The sequence below is a fragment of the Perna viridis genome, chromosome 1 (assembly GCF_037379345.1).
Source record: "Perna viridis isolate PV_CMFRI_1.1 ecotype Kerala chromosome 1, ASM3737934v1, whole genome shotgun sequence".
Classification (NCBI taxonomy): domain Eukaryota; kingdom Metazoa; phylum Mollusca; class Bivalvia; order Mytilida; family Mytilidae; genus Perna; species Perna viridis.
Genome location: NC_142445.1, coordinates 43,925,309 through 43,939,736, shown reverse-complemented (window position 1 = coordinate 43,939,736; position 14,428 = coordinate 43,925,309). Strand labels below are relative to the sequence as shown.

The following is a 14,428-nucleotide window of genomic DNA, read 5'->3' as shown; positions in this document are numbered from 1 at the left end:
CCTACAATTTATCGCATAGACACCTATGCGTAATGTAAGAGTGCTTAGTAACTGGGCACCTAGATCCAGAGACACGTACATTAACATAAACGCCAAAGTCTTAGAATAAAATTTCAACAATCATATCTGGTGTATGAAATACTAGCCATGCACTTTTAGGGCCTTGAAGCACCCGCAGATCTATCATTATAACACATGGCCAAATAGCCAAATAGAATGATCACTATGAAATTACTTTTATTCGATGGAACCAATTTTCGTGAAAAATTGGAAAATTGATCAGTTCGTAGATTCTTGAATTCGTGGATTTGACAACTCTTATCATACAAACAAATGGGATTTTCTTTTCGTTGGAAACTAAACTTGGTGGTTTATAAACCCATGAAATCCACCAAAATTGATACCTTTACTTTGCTTCACTTTATTCTCATAAACTATAAACAGTTACAGAGAAAATATACAAAAAATGATAATATTACATGATGTGCATGTGTAAACAATTGTACATGTAAAGAAATTAACCGGGAGGTACGACCTTCGTTAAAATTATCTTCACAAATTTAGCTATATTTCTAAGTACATCAATATCCTGTGAGGAAAAACGTTTTGCAAATTTCAAAGTATTTGCATTTGAATGGCAATAAACTGGTAAGAATTGTTTTCTATCTTTTTCGAAAAATTTACATATCATAACGTAATGGTACTCATCACCAATATCATGTGAGGTACACAGTGTACAAAAACGATCTTGTCTGGGAATACCTTACCATCTTCCTGTCTCAATTGGTAGGCGATGGCACCCACATCTAACTTTACAAATATATTGCATCAAATAACTGGGTAATTCTACCAAATATTTTTCAAAACAAAAATCAGATTTATGCAAACGATAACAAATAGTTTTTGGTGAAATAGATAAATTTTCTGCCCACGTTTGAGTAAACTGATCTTTCAAACATTGAAAAATGCACTTTTCTATCCAAAGAGGATGATAAAAATGTTGTGATCTCCAAACATTTGATAGGCCACAATGATCAAAAATTTTCTTTATAAATGAAATCCACTTATTCTCGAAGCCATAATCATTTGGATATACAAAGAGTAACTTATACAATAAGGTAGAAATTTTATTTTCGTCACCATTTACTAAACGACACCAAAACTTCATTATTCTTATTTGAACTGTCAGAATAATTGGATATCTTCCTAATTCGCCATAAACAATATTGCTTGGTGTTGACGGCTTAAATTTTAATTTTTACCCCACGAACAATTATACTTTCACAGTATTACAAAAATCAATATCACCTGACCACAGACTGACATCATTTCTGAGAAATGCAGGATCGAAATTCCTATTCCATCGTCCATTAGCAAAGTTTCATTTTCAATTGTCATCTCCAGGCTTCCGATGTAACGAGGCGGTAACCGTAATAAAATTACACGATACAGTTGGTGATATATCAGGGGGGTTATGTTACCCTTCCGTTAAAAGTTTTGCAAAAACGAGTGGCAAATAATACTATAGTAGCGTGGAACAGGGGGTGTAGTCCCTGCCTGGAACCTCTTCTTTTATATTAGTATCTTGATCGGAATAATTGCCCCCATTTTGTGAATATATAGATCCGTAAGTACCTGGGTGAAATTATCTGAAAACAGCTCTTCCAATTGATACTCAGGATTCCTCTTTATATTTCAATTCTACTACTAAGGGGTTTTTTAACGTCCTTGACTACCCTGTCGGGTCTCGCACAGACAGTATTTCATTTCTATGATCGATGACTATTTATAATCTCGCAGGGTTTTCGTTTCAATTTAAACATTAAATGATCAATCATGGGTCTAAGATTAAAGCATTTCTAGGCAACTTAAATATATCGACATATTGGTTTATACGGGTAAATACAGGTACTTATACGAGGTTAGAGGTCAACAATTTTTAACTGGATCGTTATTATACGAACCATATTAATAGCGATAAAATTATTTATTGGGTTTGTTTATTGGCGCAAATAGCACAGGCGCGGATCCAAGGACTGGCGTACCGGGCATACGCCCCCCCCTAAATCGGTAAGAAAAAAAAATTCACCACAAGTTTCACCCCATAGTATTTTTTGTCTTGCTTTGCACGGCATTTAATTCAATTTACGTCCCCCTAAACTCAAATCCTGGATCCTCCCCTGTAGCATATAATTAAATATTATATATAAGAAATACCTATAAAGTGGAATTAAAGATCTGCATTTGTACCTTAATGGGATATGCCAATGGGACTATTTTCCTGCGGTAGTGTAAGATAACTGTAGATGCTAACAGGCTTTACAAATCTAAAGGCTCTGGAGACTGCTATATCAATTCTGATCTTCGATCTAAATTGATAAAAAATAGTTAGCTCAAATTTGGAATAACTTTTTTTTAAATTTCAGCCCCAGTACAAGGAGTTAAATATCTATATTTAACTCCTTGCCCAGTATGAAAACGGTCGGTGCCTAAATGTCTCATCCAAAATAATCCGTGGCTACTATTCCACTTTAGATACTATTCATAAAAGAATATCTGGCGAGACAAAGAACACCTACAGACCTTTTACTGACTGCATCTATCACATATATTTCATTTTTGTTGTTATTTTAAGAACTTCTTAGCAAGCAATAAGTAACTGAGTTATCTTTCTTATTGTGTATGTGGGCTGGTCTAGAAGAGAAGTCCGAGCGAAACGAGGAAAGAAATTTTTATTAACTTTTTTTGGGGGGGTGTTAGAATTTAATGGTGGGGTCTAAAATGTGTAGCCCATACCCGTACCAACTTTTCCCTGTAACGGAATACTATTTGCCGATTTCTTCATTATTACTTGATATTTCCACCTGATTAATTTATGTTTTTAAAAGGTCTAATATGTGTACCCGAAATCCCCGTACCCAAAATCAAAGTCCGGTATTTTTGTTATTTGTACAATTTCATTTTTGATATTAAAACATCATTATATTATCAAAGTACTCGTGGACGACCAATTAAAGTCGCAAAAGGCTCTGTTTATGCGATTTTATTTTTTCTTCCTGGATAAGATCGTCTTCATACTTTGATGGTACGGGGTTTCACGCTAGGTACGATACGGATTTCGAACTCCGACACGTCTATTTTAAAACAATATTAAATCTTTCATATCCTTATCTAAAGTCGTAAAGTGAAGTTTTAACCTGTAAATGTTTTCAGAAACGTGAGAAATATTATAAGGTTGGTACGGTAACTTTCGGTTATAAAATTTAGGCCTTTTGAAATAAAAAAAAAACGATTAAAGAAGAAATACTAAAAACCATACAACATTTTCATGACTATAAATGAATTGAAACAGACTTTTAATCATCTCATGCAAATTTCAAACCATAACATTCCGTAATATTTAATATATTTGGGTACGGGCACGGGTACGTGTACAGGTTACACATTTTACACCCTAGCTACCAGATTTAATGTCAAGAAAAAAAATTCCAAATTTTAGGGGCGTACGCCTGGTCCGCCCCATATGAATCTGCACCTGCCTTCTTCAAAAACCTAGTGGATTCAGTCTGTAAACGAGTGGTAGAATAAGCGGGAAAAGTCAGACAACTCTGATTACTGGTTCCCTAGAATCAACACTGTACGCATGAAAACCGGAAATGAGTAAATGGTTCAGCTTTCAACTTTACATGGTTGTTATGATCAAGAGATTGGGAATTTGTAATGTAGTTGATAGAATTATTAATTGTTCTAAAACAAGCAACATATAGTTCAGGTAACAGTTTACTTGTCTAGTGTTCACAGTGTGTTTTGGTGGTCATTAATAGCGATTAAGACAGCTCGACAAAAAGGACAATAAATCAGCTGTGCCTAAAGTTTATAGACATACAGGGGTTTTCTAACCAGTGTTATCACTGTGATATACCTTGCTCTAAAACATGTAAAGGCATTTGTTGTGTTGTGTTTTTAAAGCTTTCTGAAACTTTGTAAAAACCGAAATGTTTAAATCTGAAACCTGGTCAAACTACCAAGTACCATGCACTGGCCACTGATCTGACATAATTTTTGTAGTATTTTCTTTTCTGAATTTCTGAATATTCATCACTACTAAATCAAGGTGATATAAAGAGGAGCTGCCTCATTAATAATGCCTTCAATTAAATTGCATAGTTACTCAAAATTACATGTTATTCATGTGCATGCTTCCAGGTTTTAGTGGAGTCCAAGTTGCTCATTAACTTTAGTTGCTTGTGCATACTTATATTTTTTTGGTTATTTAATGTTCTTTGTTGTGTGTATCTGTTTGAGCATTGTCAAAATCTGCTGTACAATGTTCATATGTGTTGTATGTCTACATCGTACATGTATTTTTCACAATACTACAGTACAATTTCATTTTCACAAGTAGAGAATGTAAGGTCTTCTTTTAAATGGCCTTTATTAAGATTTAATGCAGGACATTTGAATAATTATTTGTATCTTTGGAAATTTTTTTGTTTGATACATACAGATTTTTTAATCTTGGTTCATGGTAATGCTATTTTAAAATGGCTTCATGTCAGTTTAATTCCTTCTGAAATAACTATTCAAATTAGTCTGTAATGTTAGACCCAAAAAAATCTTTTAGATGTTTTAATTTGAAAATACACATATGTTCTGGATATTTTGGAATTTTTTTAATTAGTACCTGTGTACACTGTACATTGTATGTTTTAAAATTGTGGTTTTAACAGTTATATGCAGACTTAATTGCAGTTTATTTCAATATACATATGTAATTTTTAAATTACATTTCACAAGAATATAGAAAAACCTGTATGTATTCCTTGATTCTGGCGATTCATATACATTGTTGTCAAATGTGACTGTCAAAGTGGTGGATTATCTGATCCATACCATGTTTTACCCACTGCCCAATTCTACATGTACAATGTTCTAAAGACTGACACTTAAATACTGCAAAGATGGTTAGAGTAGGTAAAGGCTCTCAGACCCATATGGGGTGGGAGTAGGCACCAATGCATTAACTGCTAGTATGACATACTCTGACCAAGTTCTTTGGTCAGGTATCTTGTTACTTGTCATCTACTAACAGCCATTACTAACATAATCCTTGCAAGGGGCAATTGCACAAGATCCAAAATGGTATTCAAGACCAACAAATCTAGAGGTCATTACTTAAACGCTTAAGTACAATCAACCTGAAATAGTTTAACAGCCAATAAGCAACATGATTTCTTGTAAAAAGAGCTCTAGGGAGTTTTTCTAACTCACTTTAGATACACATACATGTGCAGATCTGTATGTAATATACATTTTGTATTTGTACAAAGACATGACAAACTAATCATGCAATATCTGTTCCAATGTTTGGGGATACTGAAAAAAAAAGGAGTTAAGTTTCTGATATCTTAGATTAAGTGTCACATCCTACACAGTAAGCACTGCAATCTCCATGCGCATGGAGTTTCTGATATCTTACACGTGGATGGCCTCCTTCAATTTAAGTAGTGCAGTTGTATTGAATTCCCGATACACATGTATCTTAGATTGTCACCTATGTTTTAAGAATTGCAGTCTCCATGGAGTTTCTGATATCTTAGATGGTCACATCCTACATGTGCTTGTACATTGCAAGTAGTGGGGTCTTTATAAAGTTTCTTATATCTTAGATAGCTACCTAAATACATTTGTAGTGAGTGGTGCAGTCTCCATGGAGTTTCTGAAATCTAAGGTAGCATCCTCCATTGTAAGTAGTGCAGTCTGCATGGAGTTTCTGAAATCTAATGTAGCATCCTCCATTGTAAGTAGTGCAGTCTGCATGTATCTTAGATTGTCACCTACAGTGTAAGTAGTGCAGTCTCAATGAAGTTTCTGATATCTTAGATGGCCACCTACATGTACATTCATTTATTGTATTTGAGTGGTGCAGTCTCGTTTGAGTTTCTGATACATGTACCTGTACATTACAAATACAATGTGTTAGTTTCCATGGAGCTTCTGATACCTTAGATGCCCTCTTACATTGTAAAAACTGCCGTCTTCATGGAGCTTCTGATAACTTATATGGCCACCTGCATTGTATATGTAAGTACTGCAGTCTCTATGGAGTTTCTGAGATGGCCACCAGGCATCTACATTGTAAACACTGCAGTCTCCATAGTGTTTCTAATAATTTGCATGTACATGTAGATGGCCAACTGCGCTGTAAGTTCTGCAATCTCCATGGGGTTTTTATGAGGTTTACATGGCCTCCTACATAGTACATGTATTAGTGCAGTCTTCAAGGAGTTTATTTTTTTCTTATCTCTGTTTATATTTTTTATTTTTAAAAAGGGGTTTATTTTTCACATAACCACATGTACAACTAGACAAAAAGATAAATTAATAAAAAGGTAACTTATACATAAAAGTTTTACCACTTCATGTAATGTGTTTGCTTCATAATTTTGGGTTGTCTACTTGTGTAAATCTATCAAATTATTGACTACCATATGACGTGTAAATCTATCAAATTATTGACTACCATATGACGGGTTATTTTTGCGGGGTGTAAAATTTTGAGACTCGGAGGCTAAAAGTATGCATAAAATTTTGCCATTTCTAATAATGAAATGGCTCAGGGGTAATAGTTCATTGTGGCATTTTTATACAGATAGCAAAATCACCTGCAAAAATTACATGCTATACAATAACTTTTATATGGAAGTGAAGACAATATATTTGTAATGTTAAAATAGATCTATTGATTTACTGAGGGATGAGTATTTTACCCAATACATTTTGACAAAGTAAACATCTTATTGTAGCCTGACCTAAGTTAATATGAGCTTCTATTGAAAATGATATGAAGAATCATCAATAAGTTATTGAACCAAGGTGTAATTGCCTTATAAGTAGAATGCTGGCTTTGATTTTTCTCCTGACTGATCTTATATTAAATATTCTTATCCTGGAATATTTGTCTTGAAAGATTTCTTTAGATGATAAAGAACATGTTGATCTGTATTTCTTGGTGTTTTCCTTTCAAACAATGAAATTAGTTTCATATGTACATTTTTATCATCAGTTTTCATTACATTGACATTTTTCAATTATGTAATGTTACTCTGTTTGACATAGTCTTGAAATAGGATAAAATCCATTCTTGAATTTTCTCTTTATTTTATTTTCTACATCATTGTAGTACATGCATTGTTACTTTCAAAGACTTTGAAATTCAAACATACATGTACATGTACTTGTAAATTATTATTTTTATACATGTGCATTGTACATCTGTGTGTCCATTCTTAAAGTTTAGGTATGCCTCAAGCCTCTGACACTATTTGACAAATTAGAACCAAACTTGGTACGAATGTTTGTGCATAGAACTGGTTTATTGGTTTTTGATCTGTGGAAAAAGATATCCAACGTTACTATAACTAGAACATATAGGTCAGACAGAATTTTGTTCACATATACAATGTACATGTATCTCCCAAACCTAACCCTTTATGTTTTGCCAATTTCTGACAGATTAAAAGTGTTCAGCATTGTGAAATCTGTCTGTGGTCAAATTTTCTTTTTGATCTGTGATCTGTTTTTGTCCTTTTTTGACATTTTTTCGATATTTTTAATGTTCTTTCTTTGAAAAATCTTCTCTGACACTACTTGACCAATTAGAAACAAATTTGGTGTTAATGTTTCTTAGGGTATTCTGCATAGAACTGATGTGTTGATTTTTGATCCATCAAACTTGGTACAGTTGAAGCTCAATGTGTCGAACTCGGATTAGTCGAAATCTCGAACTAATTACAAAGTCCCTGCAAAACTCCCCTTACTTTAATACTCTTTTACCTTGGATCACTCGAACTCGGATGAATCGAAACCTCGGATAACTCGAGATAATCAATCTTTGTGAAAAAAAAACATGCTCACTGTTACTAAAGATAGAACAAAGGAATTAGACAGCAGTATTTTGCATATATTTCCTTAAATGTTAGGATTAGCTAAATTCTGGCACAGGTAAAAGTATTCAGCATGATGAGATATTTGTGTATTTAAACATTTGTTTGAATATGTTTAGCCATGTTGAAGTAATTGTCTTTTTATTATTTTTTTCTGTTTTTAATGTTGTTACTTTCAAAAATTCTCACCTTGGAAAGAATTGGACAGAATTCAATAAAATGTAATATTGTTTCTTAGGTATGAGTGTTCGGAATTTTATCCAAGAAAAAACATGGCCAAGTGAGGGATTCAGGTTCTTTTGAGATGTGATTATTAACATTACACCTTGAAGTATTCATTGTTGTATATCCTGATATGGTGTTAATAACCACCTAAAAAGTAGTAATCTATAATAATTATATGACTGTAGACTTAAAAAAAAATTGTGTACATATAATGGTATCATGCTATTGTTGTCCTCTGTAGACATTTTGTGTCCGGACAATAACTTGAGTAAAGATGTAAAGATTTTTATGAAGTTACACCACAAGGTTCCAATGAATTTCAAAAGCCCATGAAGAGTGGGATTGTGTTTCATAATCTGGTATTAATGGAGACCTAAACAATTATTTTTATAATGTCTGGACAATGAATTGAGTACAAGTAAACTGATCTCTGAAATTGCGTACAAAACATGTTATTTGTCATACGTCAAAAGGGAAGCTTTGGTTGATTTTGGAAGATGGTGACAGGAACCATTCTAGAAATAAGGGCCCACAATGTATAAAGGGGCCAGTTTGATATTGGTAGATTCTTATCTTTTGTAAAATATTAAATTGCTATCAAAATTCAGAGCTGTCTCAAGTTTGAATGGTTTGTCCATACTTGCTTTAAATGTTGATGGTTCAAGATTTGCAGTTATATCAGGATGTACCCTGCGAAACATTTTATTAACATGAAGTATCAAGTTCAAGCATGTACATTTGTATATATTGAATCATTTCATCAATGACAGTCATTACAGTAACCCGTTTACAGTTTTCTTTGAGTTCTTTTTTTGATAATTCGTGTAATTGCGTGTATTTGGGATAATGTATTATCTTATATTAAGAGGTTGGGTTTATCAGTAGTCATACATTACTTTCTAATTGTTGTTAAAGGCACATAATTTAGAGAAACTGGTACAAGTTGGTTTGTACACTATATGTAATTGTTTTAATCTAAATGGAGTAGTATTATGGTCTTACTCATTTTATTTATTTTTCTTCCAGATGTCTGAGTTACAGTCTATTTTAGAGTTTTTAGTTGAGTTCCATAAATTCTACAATGTTGATTTATTTCAAAGAGGGTAGGTATTGCATGATACCAGAGGTGTTCACATTTACGGATTCTCTATTGTTTCTACAAATTTTGACTGCAAATTAAGCTCTATGGATTATGAATCTCCCCATAGTACCTATATAAAAAATCTCAAATTTGAGGATTTAACAGATAATTTCCTCTTGATACGGCAAAATTTACAGATTCTCATAGAGTATAAACAGGTCTTCCATGCAAGATCATTGTACATCACTTTGTTATTGCACAGACTTTGAACAATTTATGCTGGAGTACATTATAGTCTTTGAAGTTGTTCACCAGGAATGAACATCGTCATGTTGTGAAAAAGATAATACCAGGTGTGGTTATCTTTATGTATTCAATCATAGTTATCAAATATCAAATGATTCACAACACAGGTATTAGAAAATGTTACTGGTGACAAGACAAGGTTTAATGTTACTGGTGAGAAGATAAGGTTAAATGTTACTGGTGACAAGATAAGGCTAATTTTCACTAGGTTAGAATCAGTATATATGTACACTTTATAGGATACATGCTTATATGTACATATATAGAACACACATGTATTAACCTGTGACTCTTGACATATTACATGTACCTATCCATCAATTAAGAAAGTGAAATATTTTAGTCACAAAGAAGGCTTGTGACCCGAACTTCATTCTCTAAGTTAATTATGCATAGTTGTAGAATTTTAAGATGTGCAACACATGACGTACAATTTGATAATTAACTGTCATGACTAAATAACCCTCACCATTATGGACAAAACAAATTTTCAATGTGTACAAAACATGATTATAGTGCATACAATGATGAAGATGTTCAGTGGATTAATTTTGTCTTCCATTGAATAAATTTCAATCACCTGATGAACTGCCTTATCCATAGGTAGTTAACTGAACAATTTATAAAGAGATTTAAACTTTCTGTTAATCTAAAATTGAAATACCTTTGAAATGATAAAAATTTAATTGCCCAGTTAACTACCTAATATATTTCATCATGACATTCAATCAAGAAAAGACCAGCTTTATCCCGTGAAGTTAACTGTTTTACTTGCTATAATGCATAAAGCTAGTTGTCCATTAGGTATGACCAAATAACTTAATGTATACTTTGTTGCCTTCGGCTGAAGGCAGAATATTGACTATTGCCTCTTAACATACATAGTCTTGATTGATCTTTTTCAGCTTTTACCAAATAAGAACGACTTTAAAAACATCACCAAGAGTACCAGCTAAGATAGAAGTTACTTTACCTAAAGCTTCAGGTGTGTCAATTAGTTATAATCTTTGTGGCAGCTAAAGCCACAATCTTTGAAAAGTGGGCACTTCATTAAACCAAATCAAAATCATATGGCCCAACTACAGACATTATTTATGAGCTTTTGATTAGTTTCTATAGAAATATGCCTGTTTCTTGATTTGTATACGCATGTTATTGGGACAAATGTTTTTAGATAATTAAGGCTGTTGTGGCTAGAATAATTCACACATTCTTCTGGTTGACGGATTAGTGCTAGGTACCTCTATTGTAGGTGAGCTGGAACACTGTACAGGGAAGTTTAAATTTATTTTCGGGTAACTTTGGATAATAGTAGTTCTTGAGTTTTGGACTTACGGACCTTTAATAAGTTTGATGATATTCAAAAATAATCACAAATTGGCTTTTTGTACCAGAAACCGTTTTCTCTCCTTCAGTCATAATACAATAATAATTATTAAATCTTTAGAAGACAAAATATTTTTGTCTTCTCAAAATATTAGTGCAATTTTAGAAATCATGAATTAAATGTGGAAATTTTGAACTTTGAGAATGCAAGATTCAAAATAAATGATTATTAAAGTCAGAATCAATGAGTTGATATATGTTTCATTATTCATATAACTTCCGGCCATCAAGGGGTGACTTTACTGGAATTTAATTACCCTTCTATTTCACTATTAACTACCGGGTATTAGTATCTTTGACGTAATTGGAAAAAAAATCATGTCCAAAAGGTCTTGTCCTTTAAATACCCTTTCTCTTCTTTGAGGCTGATATCTATGTTGTCTGCCATTTTTTAATCGAATGATCAGGTTTTAAAACAGGTTCAGTAGGTGTATTACATATAGTTTAATGACTAATTAATCAATTGATTAATCTGAAGTTAAACAACTGATTAATCATATGATTAAATTTAATCAATTGATTAGTAAATTGTAATACTGTTTAAGTAACAGTCTGTGTGAATCATGCAAATTTTGTAATATGTGATACACCCCAAAAAAGGCTACATGTTTTCATTTTTGGTATTAAGTTGCTTATTTGGTCAATATAATAAAATATTTAATTATTCATACCAATCTATCTGCTCTTAGGAAATAATTTACATTGAAATCCACTAGTTCCTATTGCATTTTTGTGTCATTTACAGAGTTATTTCCCTTAATTTGGATTCTACAATACATTCCATACAATTTTTATCTCCTTAGAACAAGGGTTTTATGAAGAGCCACTTCTTCAGTTATGTTTTCTTAACATTTTAAACAAAATATCAAGAATAAAAATTTGTTGACTTTCTAGCAATGAATCATATTTTGCATGATTCTCATCTGGAGGGCTACTTAAGAGCTAATGAGAAGTTCAATAACCAACCCCAGATCTAAATGTAGTTTTTGAGTTGCAGTTCAACATTTCTATGTCTTTGAGTGAATACACAAAGTTTTGTTTTGATGTATAGATAAAGTATAGTTTTGAAAAAAAAAAACCAATACATCGAGTTATCCATGATTTGTTTTGTATTATTTTAAAGGAAATTTCAGGGGTGAAAATGCTGGAAGCCCAGACTTTATTTTTATTTAGTATTTTCTATATGATCAACTAAATTTTACCCAAAAGTTTGGTAGCCCAGCTCAAAATCTTGTAGCCATGGGCTACTGCTAACTTTTATCTATGAATTTGATTTAAAATATTGCCTATTTATTTGTCACAGGAGATTCACTGACTTTGCCTGCTTGTGTTAGCAATGGGACGGCTGTTAGTAAAACATTCCAAATATTGTACCGAAATGAAGATGTAACGATCAATGATTTAATTTCATTCAGACTTCATACTATTATAGACAGTACAAAGGTATTCATTATGTGTCTGTTACAATTACTGCAGAAAATGCATTAAAAATGTTTGTTAATTTGTCAGAAGATGTAAAGAATTTTGATTTGAATATTGTATTTTATTTTGATATGTCTGGACCAGTTTAGCATCATGATAATTGGTAGTTGCTCTATAGATACAGCTCCACAGAAGATCTGAAAACTCAAATAGATACATTGATAAATTTCATGCTATCTGTTTAGTTTGGAAGTCTATTCAATTTGTTGCTTTATAGTTGTAATTTTATAGAAATGAACCCACCATTCCTATAGGAAATTCATGTACCAGGTCATAACCATTGTGGTGGTTTCCAACTTTCATTCTGATATTGCCATTTGATATACAAACTTTCCATTTGGGTATTCCTTTTGACTATTGCCTAGATTTGATCAGTTATACTATAGGTAATCTTGTTATAACCCTTTATTTACTGATTTATGGTATAGACTTAAAGTAATGCCTTTCTGATATAGCATTTACATTATCCTATATCTTATTTCTTTTTTTTGTTTCATTATAACTAAATTTTCTTGGATCTTGTAGTATTTTTTGTTTCTTTTATTTGAAAATAAGTATATTAAACATTCTTAAAGCACCAAAATTAAACATTCATAATTTGATAAAAAAAAAAAATAAAAAACACAAAAATGGCAAATATATCCTTATTTAAATTTTCTTGACTGTACATGAAATTAGGATTATTGTAAAATATCATTAACAATTAAAATTTTGTCAGCTGAAGGTAAACAATAATTTATGTATTCATAAGAATTTGAAAGTTGACCATGTTTATCTTCACATCTAGATAGAGGAATGTTTAGAGAAGCTAGACTTACAGTTAATATTGGAGTTATGGTTCTCAGAAGAAGACTCTGGGTACGTTATGATTTTAGTACACATTTCAAGTTTTTGGAATGTGAAAGAGTTCATGTTATTTTTTATGTTAGCCTTAGAATTGTACTATTTATTGTTGTTGTAGTTGAAAATGGTAAGTTATGCAGTATGATCTGGAGACGATTTGAGAATAGGCTAATGTATTGTAAAATGGTAACTTATACAGTATGATCTGAAGACAATTTGAGAATAGGTTAATGTATTGTAAAATTAAAAAATACCAATTATATTGATATATTAAATTTTGGTATGCTGTATATATGTTTCAAGGAGAGTTGTCTCTCATCAGCAGCATCAGGTCCAAATACTTAGATCTTACTGAAATAATAGTAGTATTCAAGTGTTCAAAATTATCCAGTTATCACATGATTGGAAGTTTCTTTTTATTTGGATTCTATATGTATTTATTTCAGACCAACATCCCTACAGGAGAAGATGGAATGTGTAACATCTCGGACTGTATTACTTCACTTCAGTCCTACCAAAGGCATCCATCATCATGTACCCATATTGTTTGATTACTTTCATCTGTGTTCTATAGAAACTACTGTTCATGGAACATTGATAGGGTTACATCAACCAGCTATCACGTAAGTTTCATATTTAATGATTACATCAACAAGTTATGTTTCATGTTTAATTATGACATTTGCTGGCTATCATGTGAGCCTCTTGTATTTCAAATTATTACTTCAACTTGCTACATGTATCAGCACAGCTATGCATATACTGCTTTATTACTCTCAGTATCATGATCTATTTTTTTTAAAGAAATACACATCAAAACTGAGCAAGTAGAGAATATTGAGTAAAGGCATTAAATAGAAGGAGAAGAATTAGTTCCCTCTGTTTCTATTTTTAACTGTTGTTGTGAAATATTTCTATTAATGTATTGTTATACAGTGCTGATTGGTTGATTTTCCCTCCTGACATCAGGGGATAAAATTTTATTTGAAAGTTAAATTTGTCTTTTATTTATATTTTGTTGCTTTGAAAATCATTCATCAGTAAAGAAAATAAATGTTGGCATGGAAACCCGATTTCATTGATTATTGTTGTCCCTTCATGAATTGTTAATAAATCAATTCATGACATTGAAAGAGAGTCATTGAGGGAATAAATGTTA

General features: G+C 32.0%; 1 protein-coding gene across 4 annotated transcripts in view; it reads left to right on the top strand.

The window, feature by feature from the left end:
- Window positions 1-3,633: 3,633 nt before the first annotated feature.
- LOC148628907 (protein FAM135A-like) overlaps window positions 3,634-14,428 on the top strand; it is a 31,938-nt gene continuing 21,143 nt past the window's right edge. For all 4 annotated transcript variants that reach the window (XM_088540554.1, XM_088540546.1, XM_088540539.1 and 1 more), the window contains exons 1-6: window positions 3,634-3,772; window positions 9,198-9,274; window positions 10,464-10,543; window positions 12,248-12,387; window positions 13,214-13,284; window positions 13,716-13,892. In XM_088540554.1, coding sequence (XP_088396680.1) covers window positions 9,198-9,274; window positions 10,464-10,543; window positions 12,248-12,387; window positions 13,214-13,284; window positions 13,716-13,892 — 545 coding nt within the window. In that variant the 5' untranslated portion in view covers window positions 3,634-3,772. The remainder of the gene's footprint in view (window positions 3,773-9,197; window positions 9,275-10,463; window positions 10,544-12,247; window positions 12,388-13,213; window positions 13,285-13,715; window positions 13,893-14,428) is intronic.